Source organism: Callorhinus ursinus, unplaced genomic scaffold, assembly GCF_003265705.2.
Source record: "Callorhinus ursinus isolate GAN/ISIS: 27379988/994484 unplaced genomic scaffold, GSC_fseal_2.0 scaffold18, whole genome shotgun sequence".
Classification (NCBI taxonomy): Eukaryota; Metazoa; Chordata; class Mammalia; order Carnivora; family Otariidae; genus Callorhinus; species Callorhinus ursinus.
The window spans coordinates 29,602,113-29,619,878 of record NW_027397080.1 but is presented as its reverse complement, the minus strand read 5'-3'; the positions used below and the strand labels follow the sequence as shown (position 1 = coordinate 29,619,878).

The following is a 17,766-nucleotide window of genomic DNA, read 5'->3' as shown; positions in this document are numbered from 1 at the left end:
CCATCATCTGTCTCCACAGCTGGGGGAACCCAGGGAAGAGGCTGGAGTAAGTAAAATCTGGCAGCTCGAATGAGGGCCAGGACAGAACTGGGACCTAGGTCTCTGAGGAAGGACACTGGCCCGCTCATGTCTCTGAGGAGCGCAGGCTAACTAGTTCTGCGACTGTGGGACTGAGCTGGAGCCTGGAGGTAGCTGCTGCCGATTGGAGGAAGGACCACTGCTGGCAGGAGCAGCCCGCCTACGGCCTGGGACCAAGTCCCTGCTGTCCTGTAGTTTTCCAGTTCTCCTGCAGCACCCCCTATTGGCGAACCCGGCAGAGGGCCGGCTGGCAAGGGGAAACTTGCAGAGTCCTAGCCCCAGCCTGGCAAAACCAAGTATAAAGGGTGGGTTGGGCACTGAGAGACAGCAGCTAAACAAACAGCTCACCCTTCTGCATGTAAACTTAATTTCTAGTAATCTGCTCTGTGGGGATAATTATAAATGTGTGTGCATGTTTATAATGATATTCACTGCAGCGTCATTTATAATGCAGTGTAGTGAAAATACTAAAAACAGCCTAAATTTCTTCCAGCTGTGGATAAATTAAGTAAATCACAGTTTATCCATGAAGTGGGTCTATATGAGCTGTGAAAAATACTGTGTTATTTACATTAAAAATGTCAAGTAATGAACCAGTACGTTCAGTATGTTGGTACACATCCGTACGACAGACAACCGCATGGAGGAACATATACCAAAACACTAACAGTGAGCTGGTTAGTTTTGAATGGTAGAATTGTAAATGGTTTTATTTCTTTTTCTTTTTAAAAAATTAATCTGAACTTAATTATTCTGCAGTAAACATGTATCGTTAGTACTAAAAGCAAAAAATGTTTGGTTAAATGTATTTTATACTCGGTAAGTGCCCTGGGCCTGTCACTGTGGCTTTGGAATTCAGCATGGGGGTGCAGAGGGGTGGGCTTCTTCCTGGGAGACCGGTGCTGGGTCTGGCAGAGCCCCACTAGTAAGATCCGAGGGGCTTCTTTTCCCCTTTGCCACCAAGCGGTGTACCCCCTGGCCCTGGACCACGTCTGCAGTCCTAGAGAGATGATGCCCCTACTAATAATAGCCACCACTTACCGAATCCTCACGAATCCTTTCACTTACTCTGCACAGCCATCGTCAAGATGGGGGCTATAAATATCTCCGTCTTCCAAACGAGGAACCCGAAGCTTAGAAAGGTCCAGAAGCTTGCTGAAGGTCAGCAGCTAGTGAGTGGCAGCAATTTCAGCAGGTGGACCTTAGCACAGGTGCTCCTGACTGCTGCACTGTTACTGTTGTGGTCACAGGGGACCAGTGCCCAGAGAGCCCTCCAGTGGGACACCGAAGAAGACAGCCCCTCCCACTCGTGCATCAGCCCCATAATAACACCTGCTGACTTAGGTACAGACTCTCAGACATGAACTAGAAATGGACCTATGGAACAGGCTCCTCTTTTCTACCCCCAGAGAATATCCTGCTTTGGAAATGCTTAAGATCAAATTTTTGTTTCAAAAATAAAATTTTCCAAAATCAGAGTATTTTATTTGTACCAGCCATCAGTTCCTTAAGGACCAGCTTTCCCAACCTGCCTACTCAGAACTTAGAAGAACACTGATAACAAAGACTTACTTCCAGACTCTTCTCCTCCCCAGATGGATCTGAATCAGCAAAGCCAGCGTTAGCCCAAGTAGATTCAGTCTCTAATTCTACAAATATTTATGAAGCTCCTACTGTGTGTCAGCACTGGTTTTGATGCTAAGGCCTAGTGGTGAGGATGTCAAAGTCGCTGGTCTTGTGAGCCAGGTGTTCTAGTTGGGAGATAGACAATGGAACCAATAAATAAGATACTTGCAGATGGTGGGTGTGGGGGGAGGGCATGATGCTACTTTAAGGAGCACAGTAAGGGAAGGTCTCTGACGGTGACTTTGGAAATGAGACGGAAGAGTGAATCAGACGAAGATCTCAGCCACAGTGTGGCAGGCAACTGGGATACCAAGTGTAAAGGCCCTGAGGCCTGGGCAGCTTAGTGAATAAGAAGACCTGTGGGAGGGAGCACAGTGAGCAGCAGGGGAGCAAGGCCAGCCAGGATGTGGTTCATTTCAGGCCTCTTAGAACTCGAACTTGGGAAGTAGAATTCGGGCCGCTGCAGTTTTGAGGGAGCGTGAGGAGTGAAATTTTTTAAATGTTGGCATTACTTAGCTTTTGCTGTGCTCAGGAAGTGGTACAGGTATTAAGGGCGATTTTGAGGCTATGAGAGGCTCTGTATCAGTCCCCCAGCGTCTTTCTCAAGTAGACTCTTTAAATCAGCTCTCCACACTTTAGTTCACACTTTTTTAAAATAAAGATTTATTTATTTATTTGAGAGAGTGAAAGAGCGCCCATGAGCAGGGAGAGGGGCAGAGGGAGAGAATCTTCAAGCAAACTCCGCAGTGAGTGCAGAGCCTGATGTAGGACTCAGTCTCACCACCCTTGAGATCACGACCTGAGCCGAAACCAGGAGTCAGACGCTTAACCGACTGGGCCACCCAGACGCCCCAGTTCACACTTTTCTACAGTTAACAAAATGACACTTAGTTCATTGTAAAGAAAGGTTGACCTAATGAATATGCATAAGTGCTTTCAGGTCTTTGTATGATAAGTGCTAATTATCTTACCCCTCTCATTTTTAAATAATCTTTCTTGTCACAAAAAAATACGTTCTTTTGCAAAATATAGGAAATACCAAGAAGAAAATAAAAGTTATTGATAGTCTCTGCCCTCAGAATCTCAGTTAACATTTTGCTCTGTATCGTGTGTGTGTGTGTGTGTGTGTCTGCAGTTTTAAATATGATTGACCCCATTCAGTAACCTGTGTTTTTCACTTCGTATATCACAAGTATTTTTTCATGTTCTCTGTTGGGCATTTGCATTTACATTTTTTCTCTAATATAAATAGTACTGTAGAGAGTATCCTGGGAGATCAGTCTTTGAACCTGCCTGCATGTGTTTTCTGGAATAGAATTGGTGGGTCAGGGAGATGGGCTCATTGATGGCTTGTGATGCAAGTTGTCACATTGCCTTCAAGAGGTTGTGTCACTGTTCATTCTCACCAGCAGTCAGAAGGTACCTCCCGCCCAGATTCTCGCACGCAGTTTTGTCATTTTTGTAATAATCTACTAGTTGATAGGTAAAAATGGTATCTTATTTTAACTTACATTTTTATCTTTTTCTTGAGCCTTATTGTCTTTACCTGACAACTTTCCCTCTTTTTAAAACTTGTCATAAACTCAGGAGCTTCTCACGCTTAAGCTATTTGTCTTTTGGATAACTAAGTTTGATCTTTGTTCCATTTTAATAATAGTACACGGATGTTGGTAATTGGTAAATGAGTGATGAGTACATAGGATTTTACTAAGCTTTTCTCTACTTGGGTACATGTTTGAAAATGTTAATTGTACAAAAGTACTTAAAATAATAAGGCATATTTCGGAGCTATTGCAGATTCAGGTCCAGACCACTGTAATAAAGCAAATACGAGAATAAAGGAAGTCAGATGGATTTTTTCCTTTCCCAGTGCGTATGAAAGTTACGTTTACACTATACTGTAGTCTGTTAAGTGTACATTATCATTATGTCTAAAAAACCAATGTATATATCTTAATTTAAAATTGGGGCACCTCGGTGGCTCAGTCAGTTCAGCATTTGTCTTTGGCTCAGGTCATGGTCCCGGAGTCCCAGGATCGAGCCCCTGTCAGGCTCCCTGCTCAACAGGGAGTCTGCTTCACCCTCTCCTCCTCCCCCGACTCGTGTTCTCTTGCTCGCTCACTCTCAAATAAACAAAATCTTTTATTTTTTTAATTTAATTTTTTTTTTTAAGATTTTATTTCTTTGACAGAGAGACACAGCGAGAGAGGGAACACAAGCAGGGGGAGTGGGAGAGGGAGAGGCAGGCTTCCCACTGAGCAGGGAGCCCGATGCGGGGCTCAATCCCAGGACCCTGGGACCATGACCTGAGCCAAAAGCAGACGCTTAATGACTGAGCCACCCAGGCACCCCAGATAAAGTCTTTTATATAAATAAATAAAAATAAAAATATTTTATTGCTAAAAATGCTATCATCTGAGCTTTCAGTGGGTCATAATCCCTGATCACAGATCACCATAACAAATATAATAATAATGAACAAGTTTGAAATATTGTGGGAATTACCAAGAAGTGACACAGAGACATGAAGTGAGCAAATGCTGTTGGGAAAATGGAGCTGATAGACTTGCTAGATGCACAGTTGCCACAAACCTTTAATTTGTAATTAAAAAACAAACAAACAAACCCCACAGTATCTACGAAGCGCAATAAAATGAGGTAGGCCTATAGTCACATTTATTTATTTATTTATTTATTTAAAAGATTTTATTTGAGAGAGAGAGAGAATGACAGATAGCGAGCACGAGAGGGAAGAGGGTCAGCGGGAGAAGCAGACTCCCCGCCGAGCAGGGAGCCCGATGTGGGACTCGATCCCAGGACTCCAGGATCATGACCTGAGCCGAAGGCAGTCGATTAACCGACTGAGCCACCCAGGCGCCTGGCCTATAGTCACATTTAATAAGCATGTGGACCTTAAGAAAATTGAGCCCAGTTTTTTTTTTCTGGTCATTGGCGAGTGGGTGCTGTGCTGATGAGGCCAGCCGCTTTCCGAGCAATTCATTTCGTGTTGTGTCATTGCCGGACCTTCACTGTGAAGCTTGTGTCTTCAGAACCACCTCCTGATTTCTGTCCTGCCTTACATGTGAGAGATAGGTGCACGATCTTATCACATCTCTAAATTTACAGATTTGTATGCACTCAGTAACATCGTGGACGCAGTAACTGCTTTTAGAAAGGTAAGGCAGTACTCATCCTTCTCTCTTCTCTAGATGTTGAGCACACCGGAGCCACCAGTGAGTTCTACGACAAGTTCACCATTCGCTATCACATTAGCACCATTTTTAAAAGCCTTTGGCAAAACATAGCTCACCATGGCACCTTCATGGAGGAGTTCAAGTGAGTATCGGGCGCCCGATGTCACAGGTTGCTCTCTTGCAAATCACAGGTAGGGTGACTGCTTAAATCTTTCCGAGCTGATTCTCCTGGACTGTTGGCTTGGTCTCAGCCTCCTTTAAGTTTTCTAGATGGTTCTGCTGCATGTGAGCAGAGTTAACTAAATGTCTGTGCTTGCAAGGTATCGCTGAACTTTAGATTTGTCAAGACACTGTGGGGATGGTATGTATACATAAAGAATCTATAAATATTCTGAGATGATCCGTGAAGTGTTTTTGGGTGTTTCTGCGATTACAGTGTTAAGTGAAGTTGTCAGAATGACTGGAATGAGATCGTAGAGTGTTCTCGAACATGGTGTCAAGATTTAGATGCGAAATGTTAGGAAGACTTCGGATTTGGAAGTGCTTAGGTTAGGGTTGTCATTTCAAATGTCATTCTTTGTAATAAGGCCCTAAACCTTGATTAAGGACTTTTTGTTGTCTACCTGAAATTTTAGTGGCTACTTAAATCTGGACATTAGTCATTTCATCTAAGTTACTTTAAAAGGAAAGGTGCTTTAAAAAGAAGGGAGATGAAAATGTTGAACTCTTGAAATAATTTTCAGGAGAAATTTTATCCCATCTGCTTGGATCTTTTGCAACCCATGTTAGATCACTGATCAGGTCTAGCTGTCACTTGTTAGCTAAGTTACTAGTCAATAAAATTTCGTATTACCAGTGGAGTAACCATTTGCTAGATAGGTTTCTGCAGAGTAGACTCTTCAAGTTAATTCTCTTTCCAAAAGTTGCTCTTATGGTCAGAATTATGTTCCCACAAGCCCTGGCATGAGCTTAGACCAGACAGGCCCGTGGCTTGATCTGCGTGGTGCTGAGTGGGAGTGCTTGCCCTGAACTTTCCTTGTTCCTGAAATCTAAGCTTCCCACCCTTGTTCGCAGGAACTTCTCCTCCCCAGGCACGGGCTTCCCGCCCCCTGATTACACAGCAGTAGATCCTAAAGTGTATGTAGCTCTTCTTTGCTCCACTAATCTTGCAGTTACAAAGCCTGACGGTGCACCAGCATCTCAGTGCCCCAGCGAGCCCTCCACTGTAACAGGATATGCAGGACAGTTTTATAGATGGGAAGCTTCAGGTTCTAGAAAGTAAGTTAATATTCTCCTTTATCAATATTGCAGCTTCCAGCTTTTCTTCATTGTCTCCTTATAATGAAAAATCACTGTGTTGGTAATTCTCTTGTCTCATATGTGGGTAATTGTGCTTTCTTTGTATCTTGGTGAGTTTAAGCATATTTTCTAGTCTGGAAGAGTGTCTTTTCTACTTAAAGTCATTGAGAGAACGAGCCAGGGACGTGTTGATAAACCTCTCTGAAGAAGGGGGAAAAAATTCAGCATTTGCTGGTTTTCCACACTTGATCTTAGCCAAAAGGCCGAGAAGCGGGATGTAAATACTTGCACTGGTGCCAAATTTAAGCTCTCAGGGGAATCTGCTCACAAAATCCTGAAGTATGAGCAACTGGCTCTCATAAACTGTGCAGAGTACCTCCATTGCACCACTGAAGTGATTAATTAAAAGGAATAACAAAATCCAAGGAGAAACTCCATAGTCCTTGACCTCTGCAGTACTTGAGTGGTGCCAAGGTGGGCAGCCTTACAGGACGACGTGGTTGGCACTTTGGGCGGGGGCCCATTTTCTTTGGGATCTGCTGCAGCATTTTGCCTCAGGGAGCTGTATGACTATGTCCAGTGTAATTGCCTTTTCAGTTCGGGGAAGCAGTTTGTTCGCTATATAAACATGCTGATAAATGACACGACGTTTTTGCTCGATGAAAGTCTGGAGTCTCTGAAGCGAATCCACGAAGTGCAAGAAGAGATGAAGAACAAAGAACAGTGGGACCAGCTGCCCCGGGTGAGGACATAGTGGGCCAGCTGTGGCGGGGAAGCTGCCTTTGGCCCCGGGCGGAGCTCTGCTTCGGGGCCGCATCTGTGGGCCCTGGTGACGTAGCTCTGACTGACTTGTCACTGCTTGTCACCTCCCACCTGTGGGCGTCCATGAAGTTACATCCCAGGTTTGGGGTAGGAGTAAGCTTAGACACCTGATCTAAAGCTAAGAAATGAGTTGAGAAGTCTTTCAAAACGTGTCCTGAAAACTTCCTTGCCTTTTTAATTTCAAAGGGCTTTTTTGGAGAAGAGCTTTTATTATCTGAATGTGTTGATGTCAATTTATGAAAGTAGGAAGGAAATCTCTAGAATGCGGTGCCAGACAGGCATTTGATTTGCTCATGTGATCTTCAGACAACTATGTGACTCACGCAGGATTCTGGTGGGTTTTTTCCTTCCAGTTGATCTTGGTTTTTATGTTCAGTTATTAATGGAAGAGAGGGTTGTTTTGCCAGGTTCCGTGAGAAATTCATGCTGTGCCAGTGACAGCACACTGACACGCTTTTCTGACATTTCTTGCAGCCATGTAGATGGTTCTCTGATCAGTTACTTAGCCCTCGACAGCTACGGGTGACTTCATACGTTGGTTCGTTCTGTGCCTGGTGTTCTCAGGCTCAGAATCAGAACTGCTTTCCAAAAAGAGTTCTCGTGGAAAAGTAGGGAGGACTGTTTTTTCTTGACTAGCAATAGCATCCTCAAAACGCAAATGCTGTCGAGCTTCTAATGCTTAAGATAAGGTAAGCACATATGAAAGCCCGTTTAGGAAAGGTTTTCATCCCAAGTGTTCCTGCAGCTTTGATGAGAAGTTTCCATCTTGCTGTAGCTAATGTGCTCACACCACAGACTGAAACGTCCCGGGAGCTTTGCCCAGGGCCCGTGAATGCTGGATTTCCTGCGTCCGGGCTGCCACACTGCTAGAACCCCTCTTACCGTATTCTTGAGATGATGCGGTGGTTTTCCTCTTTGTCCTTGGCACTGCACTGGCACCTGTCCGAGTCCGGCCTACCCTCTACCCTCGTATTCACGTCTACACACCCGTTAGACTGTTTTGCTACTGTGCCTCCCGCACCCCGCCATGTCCCAGAGGCGGGAGGTGGCCCAGACTTGTTGCTCCATGGCCCCCCGCCACGGTGGCTCTAAGAGATCCTTCCAAGCTTTACTTCCCATTCCGGTCTGTTGGCTCCAATCCGGACCGGTCCCCAGGCCCTTGCAGAACAGGCTGGGAAGCAGATGAGCTCAGTTGAAGGAGCTCCGGCTTTGGAGTCAAGGGCACCTGGGTTTGAGAACAGACACTGCCATGCCTTCAGAGTTCCTTCATCTCTGTTTCCTTGTCCACAAACCAGAGACGATCCCTGCTTTACAGAAAAGCAATGAGGAGGAACGGTAGATGTCACCACGTAGCTCAGGACTGGCTAGCTTCTGTTGTTTCATGTGCCCTGAGACATTCCTTCTGTCCACAGTTCTCTACGTTCCATCCTTACGTATTAAAACCCTCCCCGTTCTTTGAGTAAGGTCCTGTGCAGGTGGTCGCTCGTGCTGGGACCACCCCCGTCAGCACGGCTGCACATCTTCACCTTTCTCTCTGCTTCTGTAGCACCCACTTTGTGTCGCCCGAGATGCTCCTCTCAGCCCGGCTAATGGCGGAGCTGGTGCCATACTGGTCTGTGGCACATTATCTCATTCACAGTCAGCGCTTGCTAGCATTTGCTTGTGAGATGGCCGAACAATTCCTGTTGACTCTTCCGGGCTCGTGGACGAGAAGACAGCATAAACAATCCTTTCAAGCAAGTGCTATTCCCGACGTCCTGTCCGTTTGACCTTGAAGTCACCTTCTGCCATCCCCCTCCATGCCTGCTCCTCTCACGGCCCGCCGTCTGAATGCTGGAGGACGCCGCTGCTCGGCCCTCAGGTTCTCCCCTTCTCTCCCCACGCCCGCGGCTGAGGTTGCTGTCTCTCAGCGAGGGTGCTCGTTGGAATCGTGAGTGCAGCAGAACTTTGCTGTAGCGGTAGTTCGTTATTATGAGAGACTGCACCGACGTGGCAGGACATTTACCATCTCGGGCCAGTGATGTACCCTCCTACCCCAAACCCTGTCAGGCAGCCAGAAGCACTCCCACGCGAGGCCTGGTGCCCCGGCTCAAACTCAGTGCTGGGCGATCTCATCTGTTTAACAGTCTGTATTCTAAAGATTCCAGAATGTGTCTCCTCAGCTCCTATCTCTCCTGACTCCAGACCTGCTTCACCAACCAGCTATTGACTTGCCCCTCTGCCCGGTGGTCTAATAGGATCCCTTGGTGGGATCCTCCACATCTCCTCTCCGGGTCGGCCCAGCCTCACTGAATGACCACTGTATTCTGTTAAATGCTCTGACCCAACACTTGGGAGTCTTCCTTGATTCTTCTCCCTCACCAAGCGCCTCAAGACTCTACCCTAAAATGCCCGTTTCTGGCCTCTTGCCCCACCTCCAGGCCACAGGCCTCTCTTGCCTGGCTTGCTGTAGCCTCTCTGACCGGTCTCTCGCCTCCACTCTTGCCCGTGTCCATACCAGAGGGATGCTGTTAAAACCTGTTTGCTCACTATCACCACTTGACTCAGAACTCGTCCAGGCTTCCCTTCTCACACAGAGTCCAGTCCCGAATTAGAGTGGGCCTCCGGCCCACCATTTTCCCCGTCACCCACTCTCCCCGAACCACATGGGCCTCCTTGTCCTCCTGCTGACACGCTTGCTGTTCCCTCGACTGGGAGCACCGTTGCCCCAGATTTCTGCTGAGTCTCTTCTTCAGACATCCACCTAACTGTCACCTTCTCAGAGGCTGTCCCTGACCACTCTCTTCTTCTGCTTGCCTTTTCTCCATCACTCTCAGACTTGTTATGCGTCTGTGTGGGTGTTTGTTTATTGCTTGTCTCCCTGCCGGCGAGCTAAGCTTCATGAGGCCTGCGAGCCTGATGGTCATGTTCTGCGCTCCAGTGCCTGAAGGTGAGCCTGGCCTGGACGAGGGCCCGGATACCACGTGTGGAGGAAAGCGTGTGACATGCAGACACGCACTGCACTAGTTCTCACCTTGTTCTTATGTCTTCCCGCTTCGACATGTGTTCTGTAGGCGCATTCTTGGCCAAGGGGGCAGTGGGCAGGTTACCCAGCATCACTGGGTAACAGCCTCCCCCACGCACCCTCTCAGAGGGCACTGCCCCAAGAGGTCCTCTTGTGGCGGCATCAGCTGCTCTAGCTACTGCCCTCCCCTCAGCATGAAGTAAAATGGCCTCTGAGCCGAGATACAAGAATTTCCGACTTTACTGCTGTTCCTGGGTGTTTTCTGCATCCCAGAGCCTTCAGTGCTCCACCTTGCTTTACCCCCGAGTCAAGCACACCTTTTTACCTTGTTTCCCGGCCCCTGACAAAAATGAAGGAGGAAGATGGTGCCAGAGGCAAGCATGCTGACAGTTGTCCGGGGCGACACCCTGAGAGTACAGCGAGACGAAACTCAAAACCTTAGCAATCTGGAGGCTCTTGGTGTAGGGGCAAAACCTCTAGGCCCCAGTATCGTGGCATAGCACAGCACATGTTTTTAAAATAGTAGTGACTACAAGTTGTTATTCTGGGAAACACAGTCCTGGATTAGCAACCACATGTATCAGGTGTGATGGAAGATTCGCTAATTTCATCCCGCACAGAAGTTGAAGGTGACTTCTTTTAGTGACTTCTTTGAGGAAACAGGAGCTCATGTAAGTTAAACAGTGTGCCAGGGTCACCTGACTCAGAGACCCAGAGAGTTCTCACGCTGAAAAAGAATAAACTTCAGTTATCTGGAAAATTCTCTGGTTTGGGTCATTCTCATTCCCTCAGCTTGTGGGCTTTGTTGTGCTCTCGTCCTGTTTTCCTTCACGCTGGGCATGCTGGTGAGCTCACGGCCAGCGCTGACTTCTGCTTGGCCTTCCTAGGATCAGCAGCAAGCCCGCCAGTCCCAGCTTGCCCAGGACGAGCGTGTGTCCCGCTCCTATCTTGCCTTGGCAACAGAAACCGTGGACATGTTCCACATCCTCACGAAGCAGGTCCAGAAGCCGTTCCTCAGGCCGGTGAGTAGAAACTTCGGGATGTTTATTTTGTGTGTCGGATTCCACAGTCAAGCTCCGTCACCTGTCACTAAAGGTAGTTACTGAGATCCTGGACGTTTCAGCTCCGAGTTGCTAAGTGAAAGCTCGATGCTGATTTTGTTCCCAGTTAGGCTAAGTGATCTAGCACTCTGGGGCAAGACCAAAAAAGTCTGCAAACAGTCTCTTCCAAAGATAACATAATTCACTTTCTGCTTACATAGCACATGGGATTATTAATGCTGAAGCTGTGACATATTTTTATTGTTATTGATTCCTGTATTTTATTTGTAGGAAAAGTTGAAAGTAGCATCAGTTAGGAATTATACTAAGTAGAAATCACTGATAATGGGTAAGATCTGTGGTTCTCCTGGTTGTAGCTTTGTTACACTCAAGAAGCCAAAGGGTAATGAGAGCCATAATTGGGGTTTATGATAGACTGAAGGTAGTCAGAATATTTGGCCTTGACACTATTAAGCCCTGAGTCCTGCTTCTGAAATGGAAACTGAGTGACCTAACTGAAGATCGCTGCTTTGTGTTGACCCCCTGCCCTCCCACTGCCGCAAGGCACAGAAGCTTTATGGCGTGGCCGGGACAAGGGTGGTGACGAAGTCAAGGAAGGGGCCTGGAAGCTGGTCATTGATTGCCTGGAGATGTGGAGACAGGTTTACAATGGAACGTAATTTTATTCCTCACTTCCGCCAGTGTCCATGCTCACCGTTCGGCTCAGCATTCTCGCCACACCCTGGCCTGGGTGCCTCTCGGCAATGAGTCTCCTCCTCTGTCCGTTTTCCATTTCACTTCTCTTCATAAAGGAGCAGTGGAACGTGAAACAAAGCCGAGCTCACTATTGAAAGCATGCAAACACCGCAACTAATTTAAACAAGATAGTTCAGACCCTTGCTTCCCTGGGGCTTGCAAATGGAATTTCTTTTAACTTTTCCTACAAAGCCCAGATAGTAAAGAGTTAGACATTGTGGGCTGCACAGTCTGGCACGGCTACTTAACTTGGCTGTTGTAGCACAAAAGCAGTTACAGAAAAAATACATATAAACAAGTAAGTATGGCTGTTTGAATAAGACTTCATAAAAACAAGCATTTGGGCCAGATTCGGCCTGCAGGTAGCAGTTGGCCAATCCCTGCACTAAAAACATGATTTATTTTATGTTTAGGAACTCCCAACTCAGCGAGTCTTTGATTGTTAGGAAACTATAATAAATTATTTGAGATGGAATTATGAGTGATTTTCCCTCTTACCTGCTTCTCAGTGAGTTTGGAGTGACTTGTTTTTATCATTGAAAGCGTGAATTTAAAGAAAAGGTTGCCTTCTGTTCGTATTTATAGATACTCCACCAACCTGTAACATTATTAGGTGTTAGAATTACTGGATTGGAGATGGAGAATAAAGAAAATTTTGCATATAAATGTCCTTCAGCTTGTGACTCACAGTACATCTAAGGGATTCTTTGAAGATTAATCCAGCCAATTCATGTTCCTCCACTGAAATGGGAGTTTTGGTCCTTCTCGCTTGTCTCAACAGCACGAATTGTCCTCTTACCTGTGATTTCCTAGGAACTTGGACCCCGATTGGCTGCAATGCTGAACTTTAATCTTCAGCAACTCTGTGGCCCCAAGTGCCGTGACCTGAAAGTTGAAAACCCTGAGAAGTACGGCTTTGAACCAAAGAAGCTGTTGGACCAACTGACGGATATTTACCTGCAGCTGGACTGTGCCCGGTTCGCCAAAGCCATTGCTGACGACCAGGTCAGTGCCCGGGGAGCAGGCCGTTGCAGGGGGAGACCGGGGCCTCAGGCTGCCGACCCGGCTGGCCAGAGTTCGCATCTCTCTGGACTTCCTGGCAGACCCATCTGTCCCTGGGTTTTCCCCACTTGGAATCAGGGAAAGCGATACTTTTCAACTTGTGGTTTGGGAGGTTTTTAGTACGTAAGTGGAAGTGATCACCACATGGGCCAGGGGATCTTGTCTGGTGTAAATGAAGATGAATCAGCTCTTTTCCTTCGGGTGTGAAAGCCGATTTGGCTCCCGGATCTGTCTCCGGTGGGGTTCCTGGCCCATCCTGCCAAGGGCCTCATGCAGCAGATCCGTCACCTTCCCACCAAGGTCCAGCCTTCTCAGGGGCTCGGGGTCCCGGTCTGCTTCCCAAGCGCCCCGCGCTGGTGCTGCTGTTACTGCGATTTGTGGTTTCAGACCTCGTGTGGTTGTCTTCCCAGTCCGCTCTGCTCTATTCCTTGTGTCCGCCGCTGTCATGACGCCCATTCCGTGTTTGTGATTTCCACACCTGCCCACGTAGGCCAAGCACCCCCACCCCCTGACTTCCCAGCAGTCTCATAAAGGGCTCCTCCACCAGCCGTGTTCTGTCCTGCATCATGGCAGCATCCTGAGAGCTGACGTTTATCATTTGAATACCAAGTTCTAACCACTGGGCTTGTTTTCGTTGACTTAATCCTCGCAAAATCCTGTGGTATAGGTTCTATTAGATTCCTCATTTTCACCTGAGGAAACAGGCACAGAGAGTTGACGCAGCTTGCTCCAGGCAGCAGGGAGTATGGGATAGAGGCAGGGTTCACACCCAGGCAGTCTGGCCCTGAGCAGGTGCTCCCAGCCTCTCTGCCTTCTACTTAAAACACCCAAAAAGTTCTATGCTCATCTGTCTCTCCATCTTTTTTTTTCTTTTTTTAAAGATTTTATTTATTTGAGAGAGAGAATGAGAGAGAGAGAAAGCACATGGCGGGGGGAGGGTCCGAGGGAGAAGCAGACTCCCCGCCGAGCAGGGAGCCCGATGCAGGACTCGATCCCGGGACTCCAGGACCATGACCTGAGCCGAAGGCAGTCGCTCAACCGACTGAGCCACCCAGGCGCCCTGTCTCTCCATCTTTGTTCACACTCTCTGTCTAAATCTCACTCACGTTTCAGGTTAACTAGCAGTAGGGGTTCTCGAAGGTTCTTCACCCATATCCCACCCAAAGGAATGATAGTAAAATATGGAAATTGTAGGTACTACTTTTTTTAATAACAGCTTAACTGAGAGATAATTCACATATGTGGGTACTTTTGGATGTAAGCAAGAGAGTCGGTCTTGACAGAGTGCCTACAGGGGGAAACAACACATATGTCTAAAGTGGGTTTTCCATAAAAAGTGGTGTTATAGGGGCGCCTGGGTGGCTAAGTAGGTTAAGGGTCTGCCTTCAGCTCAGGTCACGATTCCAGGGTCCTGGGATCGGGCCCTGCATTGGGCTTCCTGCTCAGCAGAGAGCCTGCTTCTCCTGCTCCCTCTGCTGCTCCCCCTGCTTGTTTTCTCTCTCTCTCTCTCTCTCTCTCTGTCAGATAAATAAAATCCTAAAAAAAAGGTGGTATAGGAGAGGGGGTAAGAGTTTGCAGTTACTGTGGGGAGGTGCAAGGATGTTTTTCTAGCCGATAACTACAATACTGCCCATGCTGACCTATGGACGGTAAGTGGCAGTCTGCAGTTAGACAAAGAAAACAAAAGATGCACCCCCATCCGGATGGGGGTGTCTGCTGGACAGCAGGCCGACTGCAGCCAGGCTGTGGTAGCCCGGCCAGAGGTCACGGTGTGAGAAGTCCCCAGAGACTGTTCTGCTCTTTACTATAAGAGACTTGGAAGAGTCACGTAGCAGGGTCTTGCTGGTAGGCCTTGCTGTGGCTGCCACATCACGAGTGGTACAGGTAACCAACTTGCAGTGTGAATAAACACAGCACAGCCCGTGAGATGGTGAAGACCAAGTGGGGGACGGTGCCCAGTAATACCTGTGGGGTGGGGTGGGGGCCTGTGGTGGCACCCGGCTTGAGTCGTAGGCCACACTTTCTGCACCGTGGCACATGGCTTTTCTTGAATGTCTAAATAGCCCTGCTCTTCCAGACTCATGAAGCAAAGACACACATGTGCCAGTGTCACCATGGACAGGACAACATTTTACGTGGGCTTTTTGCTTCCTTTTACAGTGTGGTGTTTGTTCTGATTGTTGGGCGTTTTCCATTTATAGTGGCTGTAAGCTGATTAGGGCCCTGATGATCGTCTCAGAAGAGGGTTTGGGGGGCTGAGGAAGGAAGGTTGGAAGTCTAGAAAGCTCCAGGGGAATAGTAGTGGAATTTTGTTTTCTCCTTTGGGAGCGGTGGTCTTGGTTTGGCCTGGTATGTCTGGGAAGACCAAGGAAGAAGAAAATGGCGGCCGTGCAAGGAAAGATACTCAGAAGCTTCTCTCCCCGTCAGCCAAGAGCAGGCTAAAGACAAGTGTCCGGAAGAGGTGACAGGAGGACTGGCACGAAGAGCCACTGAGCTTTATGCTCACAGACTGGAGGAGAGAGCCCCTTGTCAGAGGAGGAGTGGAGAACAGTTGTCCTGGAGATGAGGGCGCCTTGGACAGGGAGGCTTTAGGGGGACTCTGTGTGCTGCATTGATGGCCATGCAGGACTAGCTCTCATGGACAGACTTTGTGCATGGACTGCAGGTCTGCTGTTCCTGGAGCACTGTCCATTAGCACTGGGGTCTGTTCAGAAAAAAAGAATAAAGAGGGACGCCTGGGTGGCTCAGTCGTTGAGCGTCTGCCTTCGGCTCAGGTCATGGTCCCAGGGTCCTGGGATCGAGCCCCGCATCGGGCTCCCTGCTCCACGGGAAGCCTGCTTCTCCCTCTCCCACTCCCCCTGCTTGTGTTCCCTCTCTTGCTGTGTCTCTCTCTGTCAAATAAATAAATAAAATCTAAAAAAAAAAAAAAGAGTCTCTCCCTTCCCCCTCTGCCCCCCCCGCTCGCACTCAAGTGCTCTCTCTCTCTCTCTGTAAAATAAATAAATAAAATCTTTGAAAAGTAAAATAAAATGAAAATAAAGAATAAAGAGCCCATCTGAAGTCACATTTCTCCTATCCATCTTTCCTTTCGTTTTTGTTTTTTTTAATTGAGGTGAAATTCACATAAGATTCACCCATTTTATTTTATTTTTTTTAAGATTTTATTTATTTATTTGAGAGAGCGAGACACAGCGAGAGAGGGAACACAAGCAGGGGGAGTGGAAGAGGGAGAAGCAGGCTTCCCGCGGAGCAGGGAGCCTGATGCAGGGCTCGATCCCAGGACCCTGGGATCATGACCCGAGCCGAAGGCAGACGCTTAACGACTGAGCCACCCAGGCGCCCCAAGATTCACCATTTTAAAGTGCACAATTTGGTGACTTTTGTGCATTCCCAGTGTTATGCAACCTCCACCTCTCTCTGGTTCCAACATCATATGCAAACATCTCCCCCAGAAGGAAATGCCATATTCGTTAAGCAGGCACTGTCCATCCCCCCATCACTCCCGCCCTGGGCAACCACTGATCTGCTTTCTGTCTTTGTTTTACCTAATTTTAGATTTACCTATTGCCTATTCTGGATATTTCATGTAAATGAAATAATACAATATGTTACCTTTTGTGTCTAGCTTCTTCAGCATAATGTTTTTGAGGTTCATCCATGTACAGTACTTCATTCCTTTCTTATGGTTGAATAATATCTCATTATGTGGATCTATCATGATGTGCTCATCTGTTCATCCATTGGTGGACCTTTGAGTTGTTTCCACCGTTTGGCTGTTATAAATGGTACGCGCTGAACATTTGTGACCAAGTATTGGAATACCTGTTTTTAATTTTTTTTTTTTAAGATTTTATTTATTTATTTATTTAACAGAGAGACATAGTGAGAGAGGAACACAAGCAGGGGGAGTGGCAGGCAGAGGGAGAAGCAGGTTCCCCGCTGAGCAGGGAGCCCGATGTGGGGCTCGATCCCAGGACCCTGGGATCATGACCTGAGCTGAATGCAGGCGCTTAACGACTGAGCCACCCAGGCGCTTCTGCCTGTTTTTAATTCTTTTGGGTATATACTCAGGAGTAGAATCGCTGAATCTTACAGTAATACGATGTTGAACTTTTCCAGGACCTTTCGCACTGTGTCGCACAGTGGCCGAACCATTTTCCATTCCCACCAGCGGTGGGCCAGGGGTCTCATTTCAGTTTCTTCACATCCTCACCAGCACTTGTTATTTTTTCATTTTTTTTAATAGCCACCCTAGTGGGAGTGAAGTGGTACTTCACTGTGGTTCTGATTCACATCTTCATAATGACAAATTTCATGTGCTGCTCAGCCATCTGTATATCTTTTTTGGAGAAATGGCTATTCAAGTCCTTCACCATTTTTTTTTTAAATGGATCGTTTGTATTTTGTTGTTGAATTGTAGGAGTTCTTTATATATTCTGGATACAAGGCCTTCATCAGATATATGATTTGTAGATATTTCTGTGTTTAATTTTTGAAAGACTCTGTAAGATCCTTGAGGACAAGAGTGACTGCGTCTCTGACCCAACCCACATCAGACTCGAAGCAGCAGCTCAGTAATGGGCCCTTTCCCATGCATTGATTCCATTGCTCCGTGAGGCTGAATGCCACGTCCCCTTATCGCGCCTTTGATTTCTGATAATGCCCACCACACTGCTCTTAGAAGTTGACTTACAAGTAAGCACAAGTCAGTTGGTTAAAAACTCTTCATCGTTTTGAGAAATAGAGTGGGTGATGTTTCACAAGGATAGCAAGTGGCTCCTTGTTACAAAGAGAAGTTCAAAGTGAAATCGTCTCAGTTGCAACGCCCAACCCACAATAAGTCCCTGTGTGCAATATTTTAATTTTGCCCTTCCAACATCTTCCT

At 47.2% G+C, this 17,766-nt stretch overlaps 1 protein-coding gene across 3 annotated transcripts in view; it reads left to right on the top strand.

Annotated features, from left to right (window-relative positions):
- Positions 1 to 17,766, top strand: part of UBE4B (ubiquitination factor E4B) — a 128,750-nt gene that overhangs the window by 107,060 nt on the left and 3,924 nt on the right. For all 3 annotated transcript variants that reach the window (XM_025855681.2, XM_073903367.1, XM_073903366.1), the window contains 4 exons: positions 4,914 to 5,040; positions 6,795 to 6,939; positions 10,911 to 11,045; positions 12,633 to 12,824. In XM_025855681.2, the coding sequence (XP_025711466.1) occupies positions 4,914 to 5,040; positions 6,795 to 6,939; positions 10,911 to 11,045; positions 12,633 to 12,824 (599 nt within the window). The remainder of the gene's footprint in view (positions 1 to 4,913; positions 5,041 to 6,794; positions 6,940 to 10,910; positions 11,046 to 12,632; positions 12,825 to 17,766) is intronic.